At 41.7% G+C, this 26,600-nt stretch overlaps 1 protein-coding gene across 2 annotated transcripts in view; it reads left to right on the top strand.

Moving 5' to 3' along the window:
- The window catches only part of arfgef3.S (ARFGEF family member 3 S homeolog), a 175,335-nt gene that overhangs the window by 134,842 nt on the left and 13,893 nt on the right, over positions 1-26,600 (top strand). For both annotated transcript variants that reach the window (XM_018265297.2, XM_041564498.1), the window contains exons 24-29: positions 501-623; positions 5,669-5,772; positions 12,237-12,381; positions 13,245-13,373; positions 15,013-15,189; positions 16,686-16,800. In XM_018265297.2, the coding sequence (XP_018120786.1) occupies positions 501-623; positions 5,669-5,772; positions 12,237-12,381; positions 13,245-13,373; positions 15,013-15,189; positions 16,686-16,800 (793 nt within the window). The remainder of the gene's footprint in view (positions 1-500; positions 624-5,668; positions 5,773-12,236; positions 12,382-13,244; positions 13,374-15,012; positions 15,190-16,685; positions 16,801-26,600) is intronic.

The following is a 26,600-nucleotide window of genomic DNA, read 5'->3' as shown; positions in this document are numbered from 1 at the left end:
TTTCTACTAATTTGCTGCCTTTTCATAAACACCTTTTTTGTCAATTGGAATAAGGCTAATTACTGCTTGTTATTAGTCTTCCAGTGTTTTTTAAAATTAATGTATACTGAGCTAGATTATAATATTTTGACAACTACAGACAGGACCCGTTTGCATTAGAGCAAACTCTGTTTTTGTGCCAACTGTATTTTTGTGTATACACCCTTCTTTTGTACAGCATTGGGAAATCTTTTGGTGCTTTATAAAAAAAATTTAACTAATGATAATAAAGTTAGGTCCACGTCTATGAAACTATTTTGTACATTCTATATACTCTTCTGCTTTTTGAAAGCAAACATATAATGTAACTGGATGCTATGGGTTTCTAGACTAGAACCAAACTTTGTACTTGTAATTACATAACCCCCAATGTTTGTATGATCCATTGTGTATTTCTTTTCAAGATCATGTTATATCATTAATTCATTTTATAAATCATAAATTCTCTCTCTTCTTAACAGGGAAACAACAGGCTCCAGTGTTTGATGTCTTTGAAGCTTTTCTAAACACAGACAACATTCAAGTCTTTGCCAATGCAGCAACTGATTATATTATGTGCCTTATGAAGTTTGTCAAAGGATTAGGTACAGTAAAATAAAAAATAATGTTGTATTTATGAAATAGCGCTTGGGATATTTCTGTGTAATTTAGTAAAGGAGGGGAAAAAAAAAAAATATATATATATATATATATATATATATATATATATATATATATATATATATATATATATATATATATGTTCCAAGAATCACATTGGCACTCACGAAAAAGTATTAATTAGTTGCCTGGGTGCAAGTAATAAAGCATATTCAGGAGATCAGAGTATCAAAAACTACACTCACTGGACAGAAAAAAATCTCTCTAATTTATTACAGGCAAAACAAGGGACTGACGTTTTGGCTGTAGCAACAGCCTTTCTCAAAGTGGGTCAGAACTGTTGCTACAGACGAAACGTCGGTCCATCACTGAGAACTGTGAACCTGGCATTATTTCTTATTGTTGTCAGAATTCCCCTAGTTGGAATTTTTGCTGCTAACTGGTTCTCAGCAGAGTCGGTTTCTCTTCTGTACTGTACAATCCCTATATGAATTTCCAGTGTATTACACAGATTACATACATCAGACTTATCTTTGTGGTTAATTGCCTACTTTTCACCCTAAAGTTTCCAAAATAAAGGGAAATCTATGTTACAATACATAGTAACATAGTAAGCTAGGTTGAAAAAAGACACGTCCATCAAGCTTAACCTTTTATGTCTATATAGCCTGCTAGCTGATCCAGTGGAAGGCAAAAACTCCCTTCTGAAGCCTCTTCAATTTGCCTCAGAGAGGGAAAAAACAGACTCGTCCCTGGATCAAATTGTACTATCAACTATCTTCTATAACCCTGTGTTCCCTCACTTTCTAAAAAGCCATCCAACCTTTTCTTAAAGCTATCTAATGTATCTGCCAGTACAACTGATTCAATTCCACATCTTCATCCTCTCACTGTAAAAAACCCTTTACAAATATTTGGACTGATTGAAATGGGTGCCCTTGTGTCAGCTGGAAAGACATACTGGTAAATAATGCATTAGAGATGCAATATATATGTTCCCCTTATATATTTATAGATAGTTATCATATCACCCCTTAAGCGCCTCTTCTCCTGCATAAACAACTCCAACCTGCCCAGCCGTTTCAACCTTCTCCTCCCACAAATCTATGCCCTTTAAACGCAGCTCAAGACCTCGTTTGCCCTCGAAGCTGCTGACTGGTATTGCTTGCTACAGCCAAGTTTATTATCTACAAGGATTCCAATGTCCTTTTCAATTATGGACTTGCCTAGTGGAGTCCAATTAAGGGTATAGGTGGCTTGCATATTTTAACCATCCAGGTGCATGACTTTACATTTATCTAAATTGAATCTCATCTGACACTTAGCCACCTAGAATGGGCTGCATAGTTTTGTGTGATCTGCAAACACTGATACATTACTTACAGTACATACTTATTACATTGAGTATTACATTTTAACAACACCCACTTCATGCTTCACAGTCCCATGAAGTGGGAAACAAATGCAGTGGGATATTCTTTGCTGTTCCCTGCAAATTTTGGTGTACCCTTTTGCATCTTGTACCTTTAAATCATGGTAAACCTTTTGTTACTCACCTAGCTAGCTGGAGCTAGGACATTTGCCCATTGGTCCTCAGGCAGCCTCTCTCTTGCTCTGCAACTCTTATGCCTTGGTAGGCTTTTAATCATCCTCCACAGTCAGCTTTCTCACTGCAGTGGGCACCCAGACTGAAGCACCAGACTTCCCCCTTCAATATTCAGATATATTACTCATCCTTCCTCAAAACATGTAATGATGCAGAAAGAAAAATGTTTTGAAAGCATTTTACCTCCTAGAACTGTCATTATATCAGAGCTGCAGAGAGAACCTCTCTGCTCGGTGTCTAGGCTGAAATGAAGAGTGGGAGTGTCTGTTCATTCTCTCACAGGAAGTGGTCACAGCACTCTGAACTCTGGAGCTGTAGCAGCTAAACCCCTCCACTCCCACCCTCTGTCCTGTGTGTTTCCAACTGTCTTATGCTGCTTCCTGATCATTCACTTATAACTATATACCTTAAATGCTTAACAGAAATCAATAGATGTGAAGGGTAATACAAACTGTAATAGTAATATTTTATTTAAAGTACAACAGTATGCTCCTGTGTTCCACAGCAAATAGGCATCAGTCACAAATGTACCTGCCCAACTGGACATAATCTATAGTCCAAAATATATTGTTATACACTATCCATCTCCCTGCCTCTATTACATTATAATATAAACAGTGTACATTTGTATTTACTGGTATGATATTCCAGAACAGCAGCTGTAGGTTTGTTTTCCTTCATATTGATATATGATCAGGTGTAGGGAGTTACAAGGGGAATGCAGCTATTGTGGAACAGTTTATGACCAAGTGCAGGGAGTTGCAAGGATAAATGCAGCTGTTCTGGAACAATTTATGATTAGCTGCAGGGAGTTGCAAGGAAATATTCAGCTGTTCTGGAACAATTTATGACCAGGTGCAGGGAGTTGCAAGGTAAAATGCAGCTGTTCTGGAACAATTTATGACCAGGTGCAGGGAGTTGCAAGGTAAAATGCAGCTGTTCTGGAACAATTTATGACCAGGTGCAGGGAGCTGCAAGGGGAATGCAGCTGTTGTGGAACAGTTTATGACCAGGTCCAGGAAGTTGCAAGGTAAAATGCAGCTGTTCTGGAACAATTTATGACCAGGTGCAGGGAGTTGCATGGAGAAATGCAGCTGTTCTGGAGCAATTCATGACCAGGTGCAGGGAGCTGCAAGGGGGATGCAGCTGTTGTGGAACCGTTTATGACCAGGTGCAGGGAGTTACAGGGAGAAATGCAGCTGTTTTGGAACAATTTATGACCAGATGCAGGGAGTTGCAAGGTAAAATTCAGCTGTTCTGGAACAATTTATAATCAGGTGCAGGGAGTTGCAAGGTAAAATGCAGCTGTTGTGGAACAATTTATGATCAGGTGCAGGGAGTTGCAAGGTAAAATGCAGCTGTACTGGAACAATTTATAATCAGGTGCAGGGAGTTGCAAGGGGGAAATGCAGCTGTTGTGGAACAGTTTATGCTCAGGTGCAGGAATAAATGCAGCTGATGTTCTGGAATTGTATAACATATAATAACAGATGCAGGGGGTAAAAAAGGAAAACCGAAAAGACGTTGATTGCTTTTGTATACAACATAATACGATGTAGAAAATGACTATGGTAGTTACACTAACTGCTGATACGCATTGCCCCCAGAAAATAATAAAATATTTTTAGCAGCAGATTATGTATTATACAGAAGTTTGCTTTTCTTTTCCACAATTATTGCAGGGCAAGGAAAAGGAACAAGCAGTGAAGGGATGGGGAGGAAAATGAACAGGGCAGAGAGGGGGTTAAATAAATAGGACAGAGAGCCTGCTGCAGTATAGCTTATACAGAAAGAGCTGTCGGCTGCAGCTCAGATACTGAAGAGTCTGGGACTGGAAGTTGCAAAGGGGGAGGGCTGAGAACAGTTTTCAAACTAATACAGACGTTTTTTGATCCAAAAGGTATTTAAATAAAAACTTCTATTTTACATGGTTTGATGCATTGTGAAAATGTATGCTATATGTCCCCTTTAATAAAACCACTTGCTTTAATGATGTAAGCAAAGGTGTAAAGATGTAGACAACTATATACAGTATGCAGTGACTGTAGGCTTTAAAGAGGGATGCATATTCATGCAATGTTATTATCTTCAGCAAGGTTTTGTAGGGTGAGAAGGACTCAATAAATGCTGATACATTACATATCATTATTTTGGTTTAATAAGCATGCAGCATTTACATAGTTACATAGTTAAATCGGGTTGAAAAAAGACAAAGTCCATCAAGTTCAACCCTGCAAATGAAAACCAAGCAAGCATACACACACCCCTCCATAGTTTCACATAAATTATATATACCCATATCTATACTAACTATAGAGTTTAGTATCACAATAGCCTTTGATATTATGTCTGTCCAAGAACTCATTCAAGCCATTCTTAAAGGCACTAACAGAATGAGCCATCACAACATCACCCGGAAGTGCATTCCAAAACCTCACTGCCCTCACTGTAAAGAACCACATACATTGCTTCAAATGAAAGTTCTTTTCTTCTAGTCTGAAGGGGTGGTCTCTGGTATGGTGATCCTCTTTATGAGTAAAAAGGTCCCCTGCTATTTGTCTATAATATCCTCTAATGTACTTGTAAAGTGTAATCATGTCCCCTCGCAATCGCCTTTTTCCCCAGAGAAAACCTTGACAGTCTCCCCTCATAATTTAAGTCTTCTATCCCTCTAACCAGTTTACTTGCACGTCTCTGCACAGCTCATTTATATCCCTCTTAAGGACTGGTGTCCAAAACTGCACTGCATACTCCAGATGAGGCCTCACCAGGGACCTATAAAGAGCCATAATTATGTTTCCATCCCTTGATTTAATTCCCTTTTTTATGCAAGATAGTACTTTATTTGCTTTAGTAGCCACAGAAATTTAAAAAATGTTTGTATCGCCAGTGCATCCCCAGTGTTTTTGAACCAATGTGAGTAAAATCCTGCCGCCCTAGGCACGGGCCTAAGTGGGTCTTTCCACAAATCCGGGCCTGGACACTGGCCAGAATTAGACAACTTGTTATCTACAAAAACCCCAAGATCTTTTTCATAACGGAAGTGGGCCTAGGGGCGCCCACTATGTAAATCCGGAAACTCCCAGCACACTGCCATTTAGTGTATAATTTGCATTTATATTATTTTTTCCAAAGTGAATAACCTTGCATTCATCAACATTGAACCTAATTTTCTGGTTTGCTGCCCAGTTTCCCAACAAATCACTCTGCAAAGTGGCAGCATCCTGCATGGAACCTATAGTTCTGTACAATTTAGTATCATCTGCAAAAATAGAAACAGTACTTTCAATGCCCACCTCCAGGTCATTAATAAACAAGTTGAAAAGCATTTGGATCATTTTGTTGGGTATGCCACCTATGTATGTGGCACACTTGTGTTATAATAATATCATAACCATGTTTAATCATTTGTCTTCTTTTTAGGTGAAGTGGAATGTAAAGAAATTGGGGACTGTGTATCTGGTCCTGTCACAACATACACTGATCTGTGTCTGCCAGCTTTGGATTACCTCCGAAGGTGTTCCCAGGTAAAATATGGTAATTAATACACACAGGAAAAAATTCAGTGCGCAATGGCGCGAAGTTTAAATGTATTTAAAGGGGCAGTTTTTCTGTAATCATTGCCCGTGATAGGATTGTAATCCTGGTGCTCCTGAGCCTTGTGCTATTTGTCTGCTTTCTTCTGAACCTGTTTGATTCCTGTTGTGACCCCTGCCTGGCTATTTTGACTATTCTGACTTCTGGATCCTGACCTTTGCCTGCTTACGACTACTCTTCTGTTTAACCCCTTGATTGATCACCCGGTTTGACCCTTTTGCCTGTTTGATGATCCTTGCTATCTGCCTGCCTCGACCCAGCCTGCCTGACTACGATTCTGCCTAATCCTTTGTACCGTGACCTTCGGCCCAAAAAGACTCTGCTAACAGCCGTGCCCCTTTGCCAGCCAGAACATCTCGCCTTGCACCCCTCGTTAAGTCCAGGTGGCACCCAAGTAAGCTGAGGGCTCCTCCCGAAGCCCAACGGTGGTCACACTACTGGTGAAGCCGAGACCAGGGTACTTGGCACTTGTTCTGGTATTGGGTGCCGGCCGTGACATTATCACGGGCCAATGGAGGACGAAAGTCACAATGAAGCTGCTGCTGCTCCTCCAACTACCACCGAAGAGCTTCATACCACTCTGTTACATCGCTTGGAGGACCACGAACAGAAGCAAAATTACCTCCTGCAGGGTTTCCTTAATCTAACCCGACAGCTGGAGGCTACGCAAGCTTCGCAGCAGCAACCTGTTCCTGTTCCTGCTTCTTTGGGTTCAACTAGACCCCATGAACCCAAAATTGTGTTCCCCGAAAAGTTCAGTTGAGATTGCACTAAATTTTTTGTTTTTAAAGAGGCATGCAAGCTGTACCTTAGTTTCTTTCCTCACTCTTTCCAATCTGGTGAGGAGAAAGTAAGGTTCGCCATGACCCTGCTTTTGGGAGATCCCCAAATTTGGGCCCTTAGGCTGCCTTCTTCTGACCCTGCCCATTACTCCCTTGACACATTTTTTAACAGCATGGCTATACTGTACGATGATCCGGATCGTGCAAACTCTGCCGATTCCGCGATTCGTAAGTTGCGCCAGGGGAAAAGAGATGCGGAGGTGTACTGCACCGAGTTCCGCCGGTGGGCAGTTAAAACAGGGTGGAACGACATGGCTCTACGGAGTCAGTTCCATTTGGGATTATCCGACTCTGTAAAGGATAGTCTTGTTAATTACTCCCTATCTTCTAACCTGGATGATCTCATGTCTCTCACCATCCAGGTAGATAGGAGGCAGAGGGAGAGAAGGGGTGAGAGGGGTACAACCTTTTCTGGGGTTACTAGTTTTAGGACAAGCTCCTCTATGCCTTTACCTCAGGAGGAGCCTATGCAATTAGGCGAATCCCACCTAACTCCTGAGGAAAAGGCACGCAGGCGTTCTTTGGGTCTTTGTATGTACTGTGGTGAGAAGCGACATTTTTTGAACCAATGCTCAAAGAGGCCGGGAAACTCCGAAGCCTAAATGGAGAAGGGGAGCTCCATTTGGGTGCCGGAATTTCCTCTCCCCAATCTGCCTCTAAGGTTCTGTTACCAGTTAAATTATCCTGGCCTTCGGGCTCTGTTAAGGTGTCCGCTTTTGTGGATTCAAGGGCAGAGGGGAACTTTTTGGACATTGCATTTGCAGCCAAACACAACATTCCACTAGTTCCTCTAAGTTTCCCCCTGAAAATTTTGGCGGTAGACAAAAGACCCTTAGGGTCAGGTATAGTGTCTAAAAAGACTGGTTTTCTTTCTATGTGTATAGATAATCTACACTGTGAAGAGATAGCTCTGTACCTCATTGAGGGTGCTACCTCTCCTCTCATTTTGGGGTTACCATGGCTCCAGAGGCTTAACCCTCTTATTGACTGGGTCTCGAGGGGGGTTGTTCAATGGGGTTCAAGGTGTGTGGGGGGTTGTATTCCTCAATTATGGCTACTTCATCTTTAGAAGGTTTACCTGCAGCTTATGCAGATTTTGAGGATGTATTCTCTAAGAAAGCTGCAGAAACTTTACCCCCTCACAGGCCATACGATTGCCCAATCGACCTGATCCCTGGGGCACCTCCTCCCCGAGGAAGAACCTACCCTATTTCATTGCCAGAAGCCCAGGCAATGAGAGAGTACATTCAGGAAAACCTGGAAAGGGGCTTCATTAGGCCCTCTTGTTCACCAGCAGGGGCGGGTGCAAGTTGGTCTTCACCCTTGCATTGACTATAGGGGTATTAATAAGATCACCATCAAAAACCGCTATCCTCTTCCCTTGATTTCGGAGCTGTTTGATCAAATCAAGGACGCTAAGATCTATACCAAGCTTGACCTTAGGGGAGCTTATAATCTTATACGTATCAGGGAAGGGGATGAGTGGAAAACAGCGTTCAACACCAGGGATGGCCACTACGAATATTTGGTGATGCCATTCGGTTTATGTAATGCCCCCGCAGTGTTCCAGGAGTTTGTCAATGACATCTTCCGATCACCAATTTGACTAAAAAGGGTGCTGATCCTAGCACCTGGCCCCCAGAAGCTGTTCAAGCTTTTGAACTCCTCAAACATGAGTTCAGTTCTGCCCCTATTCTGCGGCATCCAGACACTGCTTTACCATTTATTGTGGAGGTGGATGCCTCTGAAGTAGGTGCTGGGGCAGTCCTTTCCCAAAGGCACCCGATAACCAACAAAATGCACCCCTGTGCCTTTTTCTCAGGGAAGTTTTCGCCTGCAGAGGCAAACTACGACATTGGAAACAGGGAATTGTTGGCTATCAAATGGGCCTTTGAGGAATGGCGGCACCTTTTAGAAGGTGCTAAACATTTGGTAACCTGTATCCCCTGATTCTAGTGAGCGTATCCCCATCATCCCTAATGAGTTGATCATAGCCGCATTGGATTCTGACCTTTCCACCTAGTTATCCCCTGTTCAATCTTCTGCTCCTGCTGACACTCCCTCTGGGAGACTGTTTGTGCCTGAGGAGCTGAGGGAACAAGTTTTGGAAGAGGTTCATAACTCCAAGATGGCTGGGCATCCGGGCATTGCCAAAACTGTCTCGTTGTTGTCCTGCCATGTGTGGTGGCCTTCTTTTAAACAGGATGCTAAGGGTTTTGTGAATTCCTGTCCAGTCTGTCAAAGGTCTAAATCCTCCCGTCATTTATTACAAGGTCTGTTAAATCCGTTGCCAATCCCTGAGAAGCCATGGTCCCATCTTTCGATGGATTTCATTGTAGATTTGCTTCCCTCTCAGGGTAAAACTGTAATTTGGGTGGTGGTGAATAGGTTTAGTAAAATGAGCCATTTTGTTCCCCTTCCACACCTCCCTTCTGCTAAAACCTTAGCAGAAGCCAATCTGTTTATTTCTCAAATTTTTAAGTTGCATGGGTTCCCTGTTAATATTGTTTCGGACAGAGGAGTTCAGTTTGTCTCTAAGTTTTGGAGGGCCTTTTGCTCCTTGGAATTAATTTGTCTTTTTCAACCGCTTACCACCCCCAAACCAACGGACAAACTGAGAGGGTGAACCAGTCCCTAGAGCAATATCTCAGGTGTTACGTGTCTGATAACCAGTCCTCTTGGACTGAGTTATTGTCCTGGGCAGAGTTTGCCTACAATAACGCTACTCACTCCTCCACTGGAGTGTCTCCTTTCTTCATTGTCAATGGGTTTCACCCTAAAGCATTTTCTTTTTCCGGTTCTGGTTCCCCTGTCCCATCTGCTGACTCCTCTGTGGAACACTTTTCTAAAATCTGGTCACAGGTACAAAAATCTCTCTCAGTAGCATCCTCCGCTCAGAAGAAGGCTGCTGACAGGGCTCGTAGAGAAGCACCTCAGTATAAGGTGGGAGATTCTGTTTGGATCTACCAAAAATATTAAATTGAAGGTTCCCTCTCTCAAACTGGTGCCCAGGTTCATTGGTCCATACCCAATTACTGAAATAATCAATTCTTCTTCTGTTCGTCTTCAATTACCTGCAGTATTTAAAATATCTAACTTTTCATGTCTCCCTCCTAAAACCAGCCACTCTGGTCCATCATCTTCCTCCCCCAGTGTTGAGATCCAAGAGTTCCTCAATTCCCTGCGAGGTAAGCTGCAATATCTTACTAAGTGGAAGGGCTTTGGCCCTGAGGAGAACTCTTGGGTCTCAGTTGATGACATCAAGGCTGACGACTCAGGAAGAAGTTTCATCTTAAATTTCCTGGGAAGCCTGGGGGTCCAGTGCCCCCCCCTAGAGAGGGGGGTAATGTAATAAAAATACCTTGCCCTGGCAGTCTAGTGGTGCGGCGGGGACGCCCGCCACGCCGCTCCTCTTCCCTCTGTGTGCCGGCTTCCTAGTGTGCGCGCGGCGGGTGCCGGCCATGACAGCATGTAACTGCTCAATACTGATTACTGGCAACACCAAATTGGTTGGATTAGCGCGTTAAGCCTTGAACTTCATAGACAGGTGTGTCCAATCATTAGAAAAGGTATTTAAGGTGGCCAATTGCAAGTTGTGCTTCTCTCCTCTGAAGAGTGACATCATGGGATCTTCACAGCAACTCTCAAAAGGTCTGAAAACATCCTGTTTCATGGTTTAGGCCGGGGAAGGCTACGGAATACTATCTCAGAGGTTTAAACTGTCAGTTTCAACTGTAAGGAATGTAATCAGGAAATGGAAGGCCACAGGCACAGTTGCTGTAAAACCTAGGTCTGGCAGGCCAAGAAAAATTAAGGAGTGGCATATGTGGCATACCCAAAGATCACCTCAAAAGACCTGCAAGAACATCTTGCTGCAGATGATGTATCTGTATATCGTTCTACAATTCAGCACAATTTGCACAAAGAACATCTGTATGGCAGGGTGAAGAGAAAGAAACCCTTTCTGCAATCATGCCACAAACAGAGTGACTTGTATGCAAAAGCTCATTTAGACAAGCCACAGTCATTTTGGAACAAAGTGAAAAATTTAGTTGTTTGGTCATAAAAAAAAAGAGCTTTGCATGGCGGAAGAAGAACACCGCATTCCAAAAAAAACACCTGCTACCTACTGTCAAATTTGGTGGAGGTTTCATCATGCTGTGGGGCTGTAGGCTAGTTCAGGGACTGGGGCCCTTGTTAAAGTCGAGGGTCGGTTGAATTCAACCCAATATCAACAAAAGTTGAAGGTACGCAGGAGTTGGATATTCCAACAAAACAATGACCATAAACACTTCTAAACCTACAAAGGCATTTATGCAGAGGGAGAAGTACAATATTATGGAATGACCGTCACAGTCCCCCGACTTGAACATCATCAAAAATCTATGGGATGATTTGAAGCAGGCTGTCCATGCTCGGCAGCAATCAAATTTAACTGAACTCGAGAAAATTTTGTATGGACGATTAGTCAAAAATACCGCCATCCAGACACTCATCAAAGGCTATAGAAGGCATCTAGAGGCTGTTACATTTTCAAAAGGAGGCTCAACTAAGTATTGATGTAATATCTTTGTTGAGGTGCCCAAATGTATGCACCTGTCTAATTTTGTCATGATGAATATTGCATATTTTCTGTTAATCCAACAATTTTTATGTCACTGCTGGAATACTACTGTTTCCATAAGGCATGTTATATATTAAAAGGAAATTGCTACTTTGAAGGCTCAGCCAATGATAAACAAAACTCCAAAGTATTAAGAGGGGTTCCCAAACTTTTTCATATGACTGTTATGATAAAGGAGTATACACAAGATTTGTTTTGCATGAAAAGTGTGAAGATAACACCCACCTTTTCCTCTTTAATAATAACAGCCACATATTGAATTCACATCCTGCAGTTAGCAACTAATGCAGTTAGCAACTAATGCAGATGCCAAGTTCATAAGCAACAGTTAATAATATTTACTCAGTTATGAAACTTTCAAAACAATATTTTGGCCTGATTATGTGATTTCATCTAAATATAGTGTTTAGTGAATAAAATACCCCCTATTGTAAAATATAAGGATGTTATAAGTCATCAATGAGTTCCATGACACTATAAAAGTTTTTTTTTACTGGTGATGAAACTCTTAGGTGATGTCTAGTATCCTTATATTTTACAAGAGGGGATACTTTATTAATTATAATACACAGGTGAATGACGACACAAATTACATCACTAAGCACCGGTTCTAACTGATGACATCACTAAGCAGTATAAAGATGCATTATACAGGGTATTCCTGGGTATTTCATACATTGGCCAGTTTTGAGGTTGTAATTGTCTGATGCACTTTAGCTATTTCCATGTAATTGCTCTCATAGCAAAATAGATGCAAATGCCTGACAGATCTCTCTTTTTATTTTTGTTGAAGTTGGATAAGATTTGTAATTGTAAAAGAGAATCAAATTTCTTTATAACTGGCTCAATAAGATTGGATTGCACTCACAAAATGCACAAAACGTGTGAAACAATTAAACAGTAAATAACTTTTTCTTACTCATTTTAGTTGCTGGCTAAAATATACAAGATGCCAGTGAAGCCAATATTCTTGAGTGGGCGGCAAGCTAATCTTCATCGCCGGACTCAGGAACGTTCAGCAAGCAGTGATGATGGTATTGAAGCAGTTCTATCAGAGTTTGATGATGACACAGGTAGGCTCCAGCCCAATTTGACAAGCTAAGGTTTCAAGAAATGCACTCTTGTGAATTTTTGGGTCAAACAGTATAGTCATCTAGCAGAGCTGGTCCAAACAGTACTGGCATCTTTCACACACTCATATGCCCAATCTATATATGCAAATCTTGAGGAAGCTGGTCAGGATGGGCAAAGGCATGTTCAGTTTAGTAGGAGTGAAGGACTTTTTTTTTCTGAATTGTAACTCCTCCTGATTGCTCGTGCCTCTGCTGCCTACTCCTAGTAGATTTGTTATTCCTTTGGATGCACATATTGCGCAACAGCTGACTATATACTTCAGCATAACTGTAATGTTGACGAGTATGGCCACATTTTTTTAAATTATTTTTTAAAGAGATACTGTCCTCAACATTAAAACACTTTACTTGAACATGAACAGAGACAGAGATTCTAGATATCCATATTCTGCACTGTTGTTTGGGGAGGTCAGTTACAAGTTCTGGTCATTTTTGGCCCATAAATCTGCTGCACAATAACCACATATTGCAATCCAGATACTGTATGTTAAACCACTGCAAGAACCCAAAGTAAATAATCTGTAATTAATTTGTATCAGTCTAATCCAGTTAAATTAATTAAAACAAATGTGTAATTGGTAAATGGTGTAAATCAGCACCCATGTAAGCAAAGGAGCCCACTAATATGTACAGAGCTCTGCAGCAAGACTTATTTGTACTGGAAAGTATGTATTAAGTATAGGCTTTCCCTTGACTACTTCCACAAACCATATTTACATTCTTTAAATTGTTTAGAATGATCACTTTGATTAATATTGTGTTAATATGATACTGACCTTTTGTTACCAATTTGTTTGTTACAGGTCTTATTGAAGTTTGGATCATCCTTTTAGAGCAGTTGACTGCTTCTATATCAAACTGTCCTCGCCAGCACCAGCCACCTACGCTTGATTTACTTTTTGAGTTGCTAAGAGAAGTTGCTAAAGTGCCGGGTAAACTTTTATTTTCTTTAACGAATGTTCCCTAGACCTAATGTATACTTTAATTCCCAGCTCTAATTATGTGCAGGTAAAATGCTACAGAAGTTCAGCATAGGACAAATATGTATGCAGCCAACCCCTTTAATGTGTTGAAGGACTGGTAACATCATAATGAAGTTCTGGAAAGCATAAAGGCAATAGCACATGCAATGTCTGCAATTGACTGCACTTTGTAGCAGTCATCTCGTGTTAACAAATCGGAAGTACTTATTCTGAGTAATTATGGTGATAAACTAATTATAAGTCATATCCCTACGAGTTTCTATTGAGATGGTGTGAGAGTTTGCTTTTGTTTTTTTTGTCTTAGGTGCCACTTTGCCTACAAATGGGTATTTTGAACTTACCGAAAAATCCTTTTTAATTCATTCCCCATATTAGAAACCATTTCATAAATATATTTACACTTAACCAATTTATCAATTGCTATTTCATTGCACCATTAAAAACAACTGAGGGGAGTTCCACATTTGTCTCAAAAACATAAGCTAATTTAATTTCTCTGCTCCAATTGATTTCTTGTCATTTCTTATTTCTATCTATTACAGTTCATTAACAATTGATTTCCATCCACTTTGCATATTTTGCTACTACTATACTTTTAATCCTTGTTGTTAATATAGAGACCTGGCCATGCAATTAGTTCCCAAATTCCTCAGCCAAGCCCTCCACCTGGGCTACAACCAGTTAAAGCCATACTCAATCTTTGATCTCCAGGTTTTTCACCTGTAGTGATCTTAGGCTGACATGTACCCAGGCATACGTCCCAGCTGTCCCTCATTACGCGGGAAAATCTCGGATTTTTGCTGCCTGTCCTGTCATCCTGGATAGTTGTAGAGATGTCCCATAGTGCCTTTGAAGTGTGCATACTGGAAGACGTGAGTGTTTAGTTTCACTGTGCTGGGAGTTGCCTGACGTTGCCAGCGAGGCATCACAAACTGCACTGGTAAATGGGGAAACTCTAACTAGAAGAATTTTCTGCCATGAAGCATTGTAATCCAAAGTCTATGTGCCTGTAACATGTGACGAGAATACTTAATAGTCTCACTAATCATGCTGCCAGCAATCTGGTTAGCTGACTGGGGTTGCTCTGTGAACTCTTCTGATTTTTACCCAGCAAGCTTATGAACTGCGGGTAGACAGGGACCCCTACTAACAACATACCTTATTGTTCAGGGAATCTGTACCATTGCTGCAGAGCCCAATACAAGGTAAGGGCTCATGGACTCAGGGTTCCATTCTTACTGCCCCTAAACAACCGCATTTTCAGTAACTACCAGGATTCATATTCTACCCCTTCTACCACATACTACAGGGATGCTTTCTTCTATAGTAAGCTATAATAAATTGTGCCAAGAGACATCCATAGTTATGTAATAAATGATTTATTATTAAAAAAAACTATCTATGTTAATATATTGGACCAATATAATATATTATATATATTTTGTCATATTTCCTTTATTGAGAGTTTTTATTTCTGTTCACTGTTAAAAGCAGCCTTTCCAGTGAAACATGTGGAGCCTTGATTGTCATATAAAATACTGCTGATATTACATTGTGAATACCATAATTTTTTGTCTGTGTTTCACAGGTCCAGGATTTGCCATATATGCTGTGGTGAATCTTCTTTTGCCAGTGATGTCAGTTTGGTTGAGTCGAAGCAATGGTGATCACTCCTACTGGGATGTTGCATCTGCAAACTTTAAACATGCTATTGGCTTGTCTTGTGAATTAGTGGTTGAACATATTCAGAGCTTCATTCATTCAGGTAAAACATTATATTCAGCTTACATTGGAAAACCAAAATTTGCCTCAGTATAATATTAAAATGCCAATGTAAATTAAAAATGTTTTTAAGCATTTTACAATCACAATCTGTTTTACTAGTAGTAAGAAGAGGGAAAGTTTGAGTTGGTTTATAAATGATGGATGGTCATAAAACTCTTTTGTGATATCTAATATACATACAAATTACATTGTCCTTTCCATCAACTGTATTCAAAGGGATTTTTTTTCATACTATTGCCCGAAACATGTAGTGTGCTGTTCACTACCCCAATAAAGATACACTTGCAGACTCAGCTTGCTGCCGTGGACTTCCTGCAATTACCTCCTTTCTATCAGCTTTTTAAATCTGTCCCCAGAGTGGCTCCTGTTTTTTCAGGTAGAGTGATGCACAGTATGCAATTACATACTATGGCAGGCATAGTATGCGAACGCAGGTCAGCCTAGGGGTGCATAAATTTGAAAAACAGTCCTACGGTTCACAATGAAAATCTCGTCTCTGCCAGCACAGACCATCTATAATAGTTTTCTTTTAATGGAAAACAGTACCACCTTTTTTTCTAGCAAAGATCCAGACAGGAATAGTTGACACAGGGGAGCTGATTACATCAGGGGTGGCCAGATGACGTTTGTGGGTGGGGTGATAATGTAAATGAATGGGGCAGATATTGACTGAATTTTGAGTCAGCCAGGCAGAGTTTTGTATGGATTTCAGACCTCTTAAACTAAGGCAGTCAGTTTTGCTCTGGACAGTCTGTGTAAAAAACAGACTGTCTGGTTCAAAACCAGAGAGATGGCAGTTGTAGAATCAGGTTTGTCTGTGTAAAAAAATAAATAAAACTATATTTAATTCTGAGAATTCAGATGTTCTTTATGCAGATTTTTACATTAGGCCAACAAAATGAGTTCATGTTACAAATGGAGGTTTCCTTTTCCTCCTAGCTAACAAATTCTATACATATTTAGTTTTGCAGTTTGGAAGATTTCGTTGATTTTACCTTACTGTTTGGGCATGAATCAGGAGTTAGTTTCAACATAGTATCCTGGGATCCTTTTGGATTGCAGATGATGTGTCCTATTTTAAAATGTTGTTTGCAGATGCAATACGTCATGTAATACAACATCCGTACATTGAACAGTCAGTCAGATACCTCAGAGAATTGGTCAGTGTTAACTACTTTTATCTTGGTATGCCCAAATAGAAAACAATTAGAGCTCCTTCTATGCAGCTACAAGAAGTACTAACCTCCTGGATTACCCAAGCAGCGAGCAGAAACTTTGTATTTACATTTCAAAACAATATGTACAATCCCATTTATTCTTTATAAATGCAGCTTTCCTTCTTTAAAAATGTTTTAGTAGAAATGCGTTTGTTGTCTATTGTGTATTGAACCAACAAAATTAGTCAAATACTGTTAGGTAGAGAAATCTTGTATTTAAACAGTATTATATTAATATTGCAACGGTTTCCTCCTGTAGACATTGGGTATGAGAGCATGATAAACACTATGCTAAAAGAGCTCTTCAAGTTACTTGTAAAGTGTGTGGCAGAACCCACTGAGACAATCTCCAGAGTTGGTTGTTCCTGCATCAGGTAAGGGCTTTTTGGGGGAATGGTGTTTCTATTATAATAATGTACAAGTATATGATTTTATATTTTTTCAAACATGATTGCTTGGTTTTGAAGTGAAATCAGCATGAAGCCAAAGAATTGGTGGATGTAGCCATTGGTCAAAGCCATTGAGGATGCAAAATGGCAAAAGAGAAAGTTTTGCTAACCACAATATATGTTTAAATTATAAAGTATGTGTAATTAGGCTGTGATCAAACAGACCAAAGTCTAGTTAAAAAGTTGAAATTAAAAACACACACGAAGAAGACACAATCTTTTTTTGGGCTTTATCTGTAATTGATACATTTGCTAGACTAATTGCTCCTCTTAAGGTGGCCATACACGGATAGATCCGCTCGTTTGGCGATGTCGCCAAACGAGCGGATCTCCCTACGATATGCCCACCTTGAGGTGGGCAATATTGGGCTGATCCGATCGTGGGCCCTAGGGCCCAACGATCGGATCCTAGCGTTCGCCAAACGGGCGGTCGGATCGCGGGACCGCATCAACGAACAGATGCGGCCGCGATCCGACGTGATTTTTAATCCCATCCGATCGAGATCTGGCCGACTTTCGGACAGATCTCGATCGGGGAAGCCCGTCGGGGGCCCCCATACACGGGCCAATAAGCTGCCGACTCGGTCTGTCGGCAGCTTTTATCGGCCCGTGTATGGCCACCTTTACTCTTATTTGCTATGGCTGGCTTCTATTGTCTCACATTCTGTGTTGGAGACTTGGGGTCATTTTCCAAACCCCAGGACACAAGTGAAAGAGCTCATCTCTTAGTGCTTATCTAAGGAATGCTTGCACCTTAGGGAATGCTGTGTCAGGAGAGCACCATTGCGGAGTGCTCTGCTTCTCATCCAAGATGTTGGCACCCAGGGACAGGCACTGACATCAATGAGACGCCCCATGTGTGTTATGTCATTGCGCCAAAAAACTGCACGAAAATTTAATATAAAAGGAAGGCCAAGATGCACGTTCAATGCCTGAAAATAATAATAATAATAATATTCTAATTCTGTGTTTGCCGAAGACCTGACATGCTGCTCTCCTGCTTGGTGCCAGGAGCAGCTTCAGGAGGCTCAGGATGACGCAGTACTCTGTAAGGTCTATTTTCACCCAGATCTAACTTCTGCTGAGTGTGTCAGGCAGAAATAGGTGCACATGCTACTGGAGAAGGGTCTACAAAATGTGACTTCATTTCCAGTGAGGATATTTTTACCATCCATTGCTATACCAGCTCCATTCACTTAACATCTGTGCCCCCAGTGAGAACGAAGACAAAGCAATTTTTCAGGGCAGTGCCAGCTAAACAAACTCACTATGTGGGCAACGCAGTCAAGCCAAAGTCCCTCGCAGTACTCTTCGGCTTTGTGACTCTATGCCATTTTCTGTCTTCTGTGGTATCATGAACTATCATGAAAATTAATTTTTAATATACAGTGATGTCAGTTTAACAATGTTAATAGATAAAGGTAGTAGTACAAATGCCATTGACCAATTTCATTTTGTAGGCAATTGTGCAGTTTGAATTAACCCAAATGCAAATTTTACATTTGGGTTACACCCCTACATGTATTACTAGCTACCTAAAAGTTAGAATCATGAAACACTTAGATTGAATTTGCTTTTGATTGCTGTTAATTTAAAGAGCTGATGGGATGGTCCATGGTGGGAGGGGTGGTAATTGTCATTAGCAGTTATTAGTGCTGGCATTAGTGCTGGACTGGAGGTCAGGTCCTATAATGGGATCTTCGGTCTTCCATCTGACACTGTCAATGCGTTTTGGATAGGACCGAATGAGTAGTCTGGCAGTTTATATGTGATATTCATCCGAGGTCGCAAAAAAGTAATTTGGGACTTGGATCACATCCTCTTATTCTTTTGTCAAATGTGTGTCAATATAGAGATTCCGTCAACTCGGTTAGTGCATTCTTATATGTTTTGTGTTAAACCCTATGTTTGTAGCCCAGCATCTATACAAATCAGATGTTTCATTGTTAAATTCTCTTTCTGATTAACATATTATTTTAATAATTATATATATATATATATATATATATATATATATATATATATATATATATAGTGAATAAAGTACCCCCTCTTGTAAAATATAAGGATATTATTAGTTACCGAGGAGTTTCATGACCATATAAAAACACGAGGCCGAAGGCCGAGTGTTTTTATACAGGTCATGGAACTCCGAGGTAACTTCTAATATCCTCATATTTTACAACTGGGGGTACTTTATTTATTATAATACACAAATTTTAGTAAGTCATGTGACAGAAATGACATCACTACCCACCGTTTATAACTGATGACATCACTACTCACCGTTTATAAGGATATAATTTACAGGATATTCATGGCTTTTGTGTATTATATATATATATATATACACTATATTATTATATACAGTTGTGTTCAGAATAATAGCAGTGTGTTCTGATCCTTATAATAGTTTATTTCCATACACGCAAATGGATTGGGAACATTGCACATTCTATTCCAAATCAAAATATGAAGAAACGTATCAAATTCCTGTTATTCCTTTACAGAAAGTGAAGAAAAGGAAATATTAAGCTGTTCCAAAAAAATAGCAGTGGCTGCATTCTTCTTTAGAAACTCAAACATTCACTGTATAAACTGTGAATGTTTCAAGATTTTCCTTTCCTTTGAATCACTGAACTAATATTTAGTTATATAGTGTAAGGAAGAATTACCTTCCGCATCCACGCCGACGCTGTTCTGCTTTCCAAGATGGTGGTGCCCAGTCCTTCCACAAGGTTCTTCCCGGGTGTGGCGCTGTGACGCCAGTGCGTTTTCGCTGGCGTTGGAATGGACGCCAGTGCCTGGATGGACGCCAGCAACGGGACGCCTGCGCAATAAGGCCAGCGCAGTGACGTCATCACGTCCATCTTTTGGCGCCAAAGGAGGCCTATTTAAGGAGCCTAAAGGTCTCCAAACATCGCCCAATTATAGGTTCTACTTCGTGTGTTACCTGGGTGTGTTAGTGTGTATTGATTCCTGTTCTTGATTCCTGTTCTTGATCTTGACCCATTGCCTGTCTATCGTTATTGAACTCTTGCCGCCTGAACTGACCTATTTGCCTGGACTTTGACCATTCTTTTGCCTAATCCCATTGTACAGCGAACAGTGCTGGACTTCAGCTTCCTCTTTGGTCCGCTACTCCAGATTGAGCCTTCGGGCCCTTACATTATAATTGGGCCATGGACCCTTCGGAGGAAGCCCAGCAGAGCTTTTCACGGCTTGGCTGCCCGCATGGAGTCTTACGAGGCTCAACAGTATCATTTCGGACAGGTGCTGGAGGCCATCTTGGAGAAGCTGTCTATCCTTACGCCTGCGGCGCCTGCTCCAGTTCCTGTTGCTGCTCCGGTTCCTGCTACGTCTCCCCAAGCATGCCGAAGATTCGTAAATCAGTGTCAGATCCAATTTGTCCGGCAACCCGCTCAATATGGATCTGAACATGCCAAGGTAGGGTTTGTCATCACGTGTCTGGCAGGAAAAGCACTCGAATGGGCGTCTCCACTGTTGGAGAAGGAATGTCCTTTAATTGACGACGCTAAGGCTTTCCTCCAGGAGTTCCGGAATTGCGGTCTGCTTCATCGCGGCTATTTCAGATCCGCCAGGGGAGCCACAGTGCTTCCAAATATGCCATTGAGTTCCGTACATTAGCTGCAGAGACAAGTTGGAACAATGACGCCTTTTTAAAACGGGCTCTCTATCCACCTTAAAGACGATCTGGATTCTCGTGAGCTGCCAACGGTACTGGAAGACCTAATTGCTTTGGCCGTCAAGGTGGACACTCGGCAAAGAGAGCATCAAGTGGATAAAGACCGTATCAAAAGGTTCCAACCTACTCTGACTCCTCGCTTTCAAAGACCCGTGCTGCCCAACACGATTTCTCCTCCATCCTCTTCTTCCTCGTCGGCTTCTCGTTCAACTACTGATGAAGAACCCATTTAGATAGGACGAGCCCAACTTTCCGAACAGGAAAAACAGCGGAGACGGGCGGCTGGACTCTGTCTTTATTGTGGGGGTAAATCTCATTTCGCCCATGAATGCCCTGTGAGGCCAGGAAACGCCAACGCTTAGGTAGGTTTGTTCTTCCAGTACAGATTAGATTTTCCACCAAGACCATCCACTCTCAGGCATTCCTTGATTCTGGTGCGGCAGGGAACTTGGATCGAGTCTTCTCTGAACAACATGCCATACCACTACAACCCTTATCTGTTCCGCTTCAAGTCTTGGCCATCGATGACAAATCTTTATCCTTTGCTTTCATTTCGAAGTCCACTGTTGAACTTTCCTTCATGGTTGGCTCCCTACATTCTGAGAGACTTTCCTTTTTTATCATTGACTGTCCCTCCACACCAGTGGTTCTAGGGTTGCCTTGGCTTCGCCTCCACAATCCGGTTATAAACTGGACAACCTCTCAAATCTCTCATTGGAGTTCTTTCTGCCAGCAGAACTGTATTCCTAGCAACCCTGTCCTGAAATTATCCTCAATTACCATGGACGTCTCCTCTCTGCCTTCTGCTTAACAAGACTACCGGGGTCTGAACAAGATTACTTGTAAGAACCGCTATCCCCCTTCCCCTCATCTCTGAATTATTTGATCAACTCAGGGGAGCCAGTCTCTTCACAAAGTTAGATCTACACGGAGCTTATAACCTGATCCGCATTCGTGAGGGCGATGAATGGAAAACTGCTTTTAATACGCGTGATGGAAATTACGAATACCTTGTCATGCCTTTTGGCTCTGCAACGCACCCCCAGTTTTCCAGGAGTTCGTAAACAACCTCTTTTGAGACTTACTGGGACTTTGTGTTGTTGTCTACCTGGATGATATCCTGATTTTTTCCAAATATTTGAAAGAACACCGGCTCCATTTACGAGAAGTTCTCTCCCGCTTAAGGAAGACTGCTCTTTTTGCTAAACTGGAGAAATGTTCATTTGAAACTCTCAAAATACCTTTTTGGGGATACATCACCTCCAAAAAAGAGTTCGAGATGGATCCAGCCAAGACTACCGCCATACAAGATTGGCCTCTTAAAACCAGCACAAGATCCATTCAACGCTTCATTGGCTTCGCCAACTACTACCGGCAATTCATCAAGGGCTTTTCTTCCAAGATTGCACCAATTCTATCCCTCGTCCGTAAAGGTGGAAAACCTAATTGTTGGCCTTCTCAGGCACTGGAAGCCTTTAAAACTTTAAAGGACTCTTTTTCTTCTGCTCCGATTCTAAGACACCCCAATCTTCTTCTGCCGTTCTTTATTGAAGTTGATGCCTCAGATGTTGGGGCAGGGGCAGTTCTTTCTCAAAGGCTTCCATCCGATGGAAAATTACACCCATGTGCCTTCTTTTCCAAAAAATTCTCCCCTCCTGAACAGAACTATGATGTGGGGAATCGTGAACTTTTGGTTGTGAAACTAGCCCTGGAGGAATGGAGGCATTTATTAGAGGGTTCTACGGTTCCTGTAAATTTTTTTACTGATCTGGAGTATATTCAAACCCTTAAACGTCTGAATCCCAGACAGGCTTGGTGGGCACTCTTCTTTTCCAGGTTCAATTTTGTCTTGACTTTTCATCCTGGTTCCAGAAATAAGAAGGCCGATGCTCTGTCCAGAAATTTTCTTCCTGAAGAGCCTAGTAATGAGGATGCTGAACCCATTGTGCCCTTAGGGGTAGAATTTGTTCCTCCAGAATTATGCCAGTCCATTCTCAAACAGTCCCATTGTTCCAACCAGGCTGGTCATCCGGGGATTCGTAAGACAATGGACCTGATTTCCCATCTTGTCTGATGGCCTTCTCTTCGGAAGGATGTTAAAGACTTCGTCTCGTCCTGTGCAATTTGTGCAGCATCTAAATCGGGTCATTCCCCTCCCAAGGGACTTCTTTTGCCTCTATCTATACCTTCTCGTCCTTGGACTCATCTGGCCATGGACTTTATTGTTGAACTTCCTGTTTTCCTGGGACACACTGTCATCTGGGTGGTAGTGGACAGATTCAGTAAGATGGCTTACTTTATTCCTCTCCGCAAGTTGTCCTCTGCTCCGGAGCTCTCTAAACTCTTCATTCAACACATTTTTCACCTTCATGGATTTCAGGCTGAGATTGTGTCTGACAGAGGGTCCCAGTCTGTTTCCAAATTTTGGAGATCTTTGTGCAAGGCTCTTCACATTTCTCTTCAGTTTTCTTCTGCCTACCATCCACAGTCCAATGGTGCTGCAGAGCGTGTCAACCAAGCTCTCGACAAATTCCTACGTTGTCATGTTTCCTTATGCCAAGACGACTGGGCAGATCTCCTTCCCTGGGCCGAGTTTGCCCACAACAATGCTTTACACACCTCCTCTGAGAGATATCCTTTTTTCTGCGTCTTCGGACAGCATCCTATGGCCTTTCCTCAAGACCTTTTTCTCACCAACGTTCCTGCAGCCAATGACCAAGTTGCCCACATGTCGGCTATCTGGCATGCTACAAGGTCCAATCTGGAGAAGAGCTCTATTTTGCAGAAATATTTTGCCGACAAGAGAAGAGCTCCTACTCCTCAGTATTCCCTGGGAGATAAAGTTTGGCTTTCCACCAGGAATATCCATCTTAAGATTCCTACTCCCAAACTTGGTCCCAAGTTCATTGCTCCTTATCCTGTCATTGAGGTTATCAACCCAGTGGCAGTCCGGCTTCAACTTCCTCCAGAGATGCGGATCCCCAACGTATTCCATGTATCCCTTCTCAAGTCAGCCTCTTCTTCAGAGTCATCTTCCCCCTTCTCCCACTCCTGTCATTGTACGTATTCCATGTATCCCTTCTCAAGTCAGCCTCTTCTTCAGAGTCATCTTCCCCCTTCTCCCACTCCTGTCATTGTATATGGTCTTCAGGAGTAAGAAGAATCTTGGACTCCCGGGTTTCAAGAGGTTCCCTACAGTACCTTGTGGAATGGAAGGGTTTCGGTCCAGAAGAATGTTCCTGGGTGAAAGATTCAGACGCGCATGCTCCTGCACTCATCAAGAAATTTCACAAACAGTTTCCTTCGAAACCCAATCGTGGTGGTCCTGAGGCCCCCCATAAGGAGTGGGGTACTGTAAGGAAGAATTACCTTCCGCATCCACGCCGACGCTGTTCTGCTATCCAAGATGGTGGCGCCCAGTCCTTCCACAAGGTTCTTCCTGGGCGCTGCGACGCCAGCTCATTTCCGCCGGCGTTGGAATGGACGCCAGCGCCTAGATGGACGCCAGCGTCTGATCGCCTGCGCATTAACGCCAGTGCAGTGACATCATCACGTCCATCTTTTGGCGCCAATTTAATGAGCCTGAAGGTCTGCAAACATCGCCCAATTATAGGTTCTACTTCGTGTGTTACCTGGGTGTGTTAGTGTGTATTGATTCCTGTTCTTGATCTTGACCCATTGCCTGTCTATCGTTATTGAACTCTTGCCGCCTGAACTGACCTATTTGTCTGGACTTTGACCATTCTTTTGCTTAATCCGATTGTACAGCGAACAGTGCTGGACTTCAGCTTCCTCTTTGGTCCGCTACTCCAGATTGAGCCTTTGGGCCCTTACATAAAGCCACTCCTGCATATCTGTGTTAGACGGAGTCCACCAACATCTGGCACCTGTTACATTCCACAATTCTTCTGCATTTCTTGGTTTTGCCTCAGAAACAACATTTTTTATGTCACCCTACAAGTTTTCTATTTGATAAGGTCTGGGGATTGGGCTGGCCACTTCATAACATCAACCTTGTTTTTCTGGAACAAAGATGTTGCTTTTTTACTGGTGTGTTTGGGGTTGTTATCTTGTTGAAACACCCATTTCAAAAGCATTTCCTCTTTGGCATAAGGCGACATGACCTCTTCAAGTATTTTGATGTATTGAAACTGATCCATGATCCCTGTATGCAATAAATAGGCCCAATACCATAGTATAAGAAACATCCCCTTATCATGATGCTTGGGCAACCATGTTTCACTATCTTCACAGTGTACTGTGGCTTGAATTCAGTAGGTCGTCTGACAAACTGTCTGTGGCCCCTAGAACCAAAACCAAAAACCATTTCTCTTTAGGCCAGTCAATGTGTTTTTTGGCAAATTTTAACCTTTTCAGCATTTTTATTTTTTTTCGACAATGGGATAGCTTCACATAAGTGTCTTCTAATTATAACAGTACTCACAGGTAAGTTAAGACCTTCTTTGATCTTCCTGGAGATGATCATTGGCTGAGTCTTTGTCATTTTGGCTATTCTTTTGTCCATTAAATGGTTTCCATTTTCTTCCACGTCTTTCAGGTATTGGTTGTCATTTTAAAGCATTTGAGATAAATTTAGATGAGCAGTCTATCATTTTCTGGATTCTTTATACGTTTCCCCATCTCCAATCAATTTTTTAATTAAAGTATGCTGCTCTTCTGATCCATTTTACTCAGATTTTCAGAGAAAAATGCACTATAACCAGCATGCACAACATTTGCTGCCTTCTTCCTTAAATAAGGGCCTTAATTGACACCTTTCTTTTCACTGAATGAATTTACCCCAGTAACTGAACTTCACAACAGATCAACTAAGATGCAGTTGAACTGCAGACTTTCAGCTTTAATTCAGTGTGTTGAACAAAAAGATTGCATAAAAATCTGAGGAACTTTTTTTAACATTTAATTTCAGGGGCTCAAAAGTAATTGGACCAATGGGTTCAAAAGTAATTGGACAATTGGCATTGTCACATACCCCCATATGTAATATAAGGCACTAAGTTTGCCCAGGAGCAGTAACCCATGACAACCAATAAGATTTTTGCCTTTAAACAGGTGACTAGGAAATGCTACCTGCTGATTGGTTGCTATGGGTTACTGCCCCTGGGCAAACTTTGTGTTTTTTATTACATAACCCAATTATTCTTCGCCCTTATACGTTATGGTTTCCATAGTAACTTCCACTTCCAGAGTACCACTGTTCACATTTCAGAAACATACTGGCCGACATTGGGGCAAATTCACTAACGCGCGAAGCGTTTGGCATTTTCGCTACTGCGCAAATTCACTAACGAACGCTGGCGTAGTTTCGCTAGTGTTACTTCGCAACCTTACGCCAGGCGAATCTTCGCTAGCGACGAAACTATGCAAATTCACTAACTTGCGCAGTGTAGCAAATGCTACCTTTTACGCTAGACTTCCTTCGCCACCTCAGACCTGGCGAAGCGCAATAGAGTAGATAGGGATTGTTTCAAAAAAAGTCAAAATTTTTTCTAAGTCCCAAAAAACGCTGGCGTGTTTTCTACATGATGGCTGATAGGCTGAAAAAGATCAAAAATTTTTTGGGGCTCCCCTTCCTCCCCCCTACATTTCCTGACTCATGGCAACTTACCTAGACAGTGGGCACATGTGTAGGGCAAAATAAAAATTTTATTGGCTGATTTGAAGGTTTTCTAGGCATTTGTAGTGCATATACGTGTTCCTCCATTGAAATTTGAATTTCGCGCCGTATGCAAATTAGCCTTCGCTAGTGCAACTTCGCTTTATATAGCGAAACAACGCTAGCGCAACTTCACAACCTTACGCTACCCCTGTGCGCAACTTCGGATTTTAGTGAATTTGCGGAGCCCTGGCGAAAATTCGCCTGGCGAAGTGCGGCAAAGAGTGGCGAAGTTGTGCCTGGCGCAACTTCGCATCTTAGTGAATTTGCCCCATTATCTCTTGAGAATATTATCTTATTACAAAATGGTTTTCAAGAGCATTCTGGCAATTTAGGATTTTA

Source organism: Xenopus laevis, chromosome 5S, assembly GCF_017654675.1.
Source record: "Xenopus laevis strain J_2021 chromosome 5S, Xenopus_laevis_v10.1, whole genome shotgun sequence".
NCBI classification, from domain to species: domain Eukaryota; kingdom Metazoa; phylum Chordata; class Amphibia; order Anura; family Pipidae; genus Xenopus; species Xenopus laevis.
Note: the sequence above shows the minus strand (reverse complement) of the source record. Positions and strands in the feature narration are given on the sequence as shown.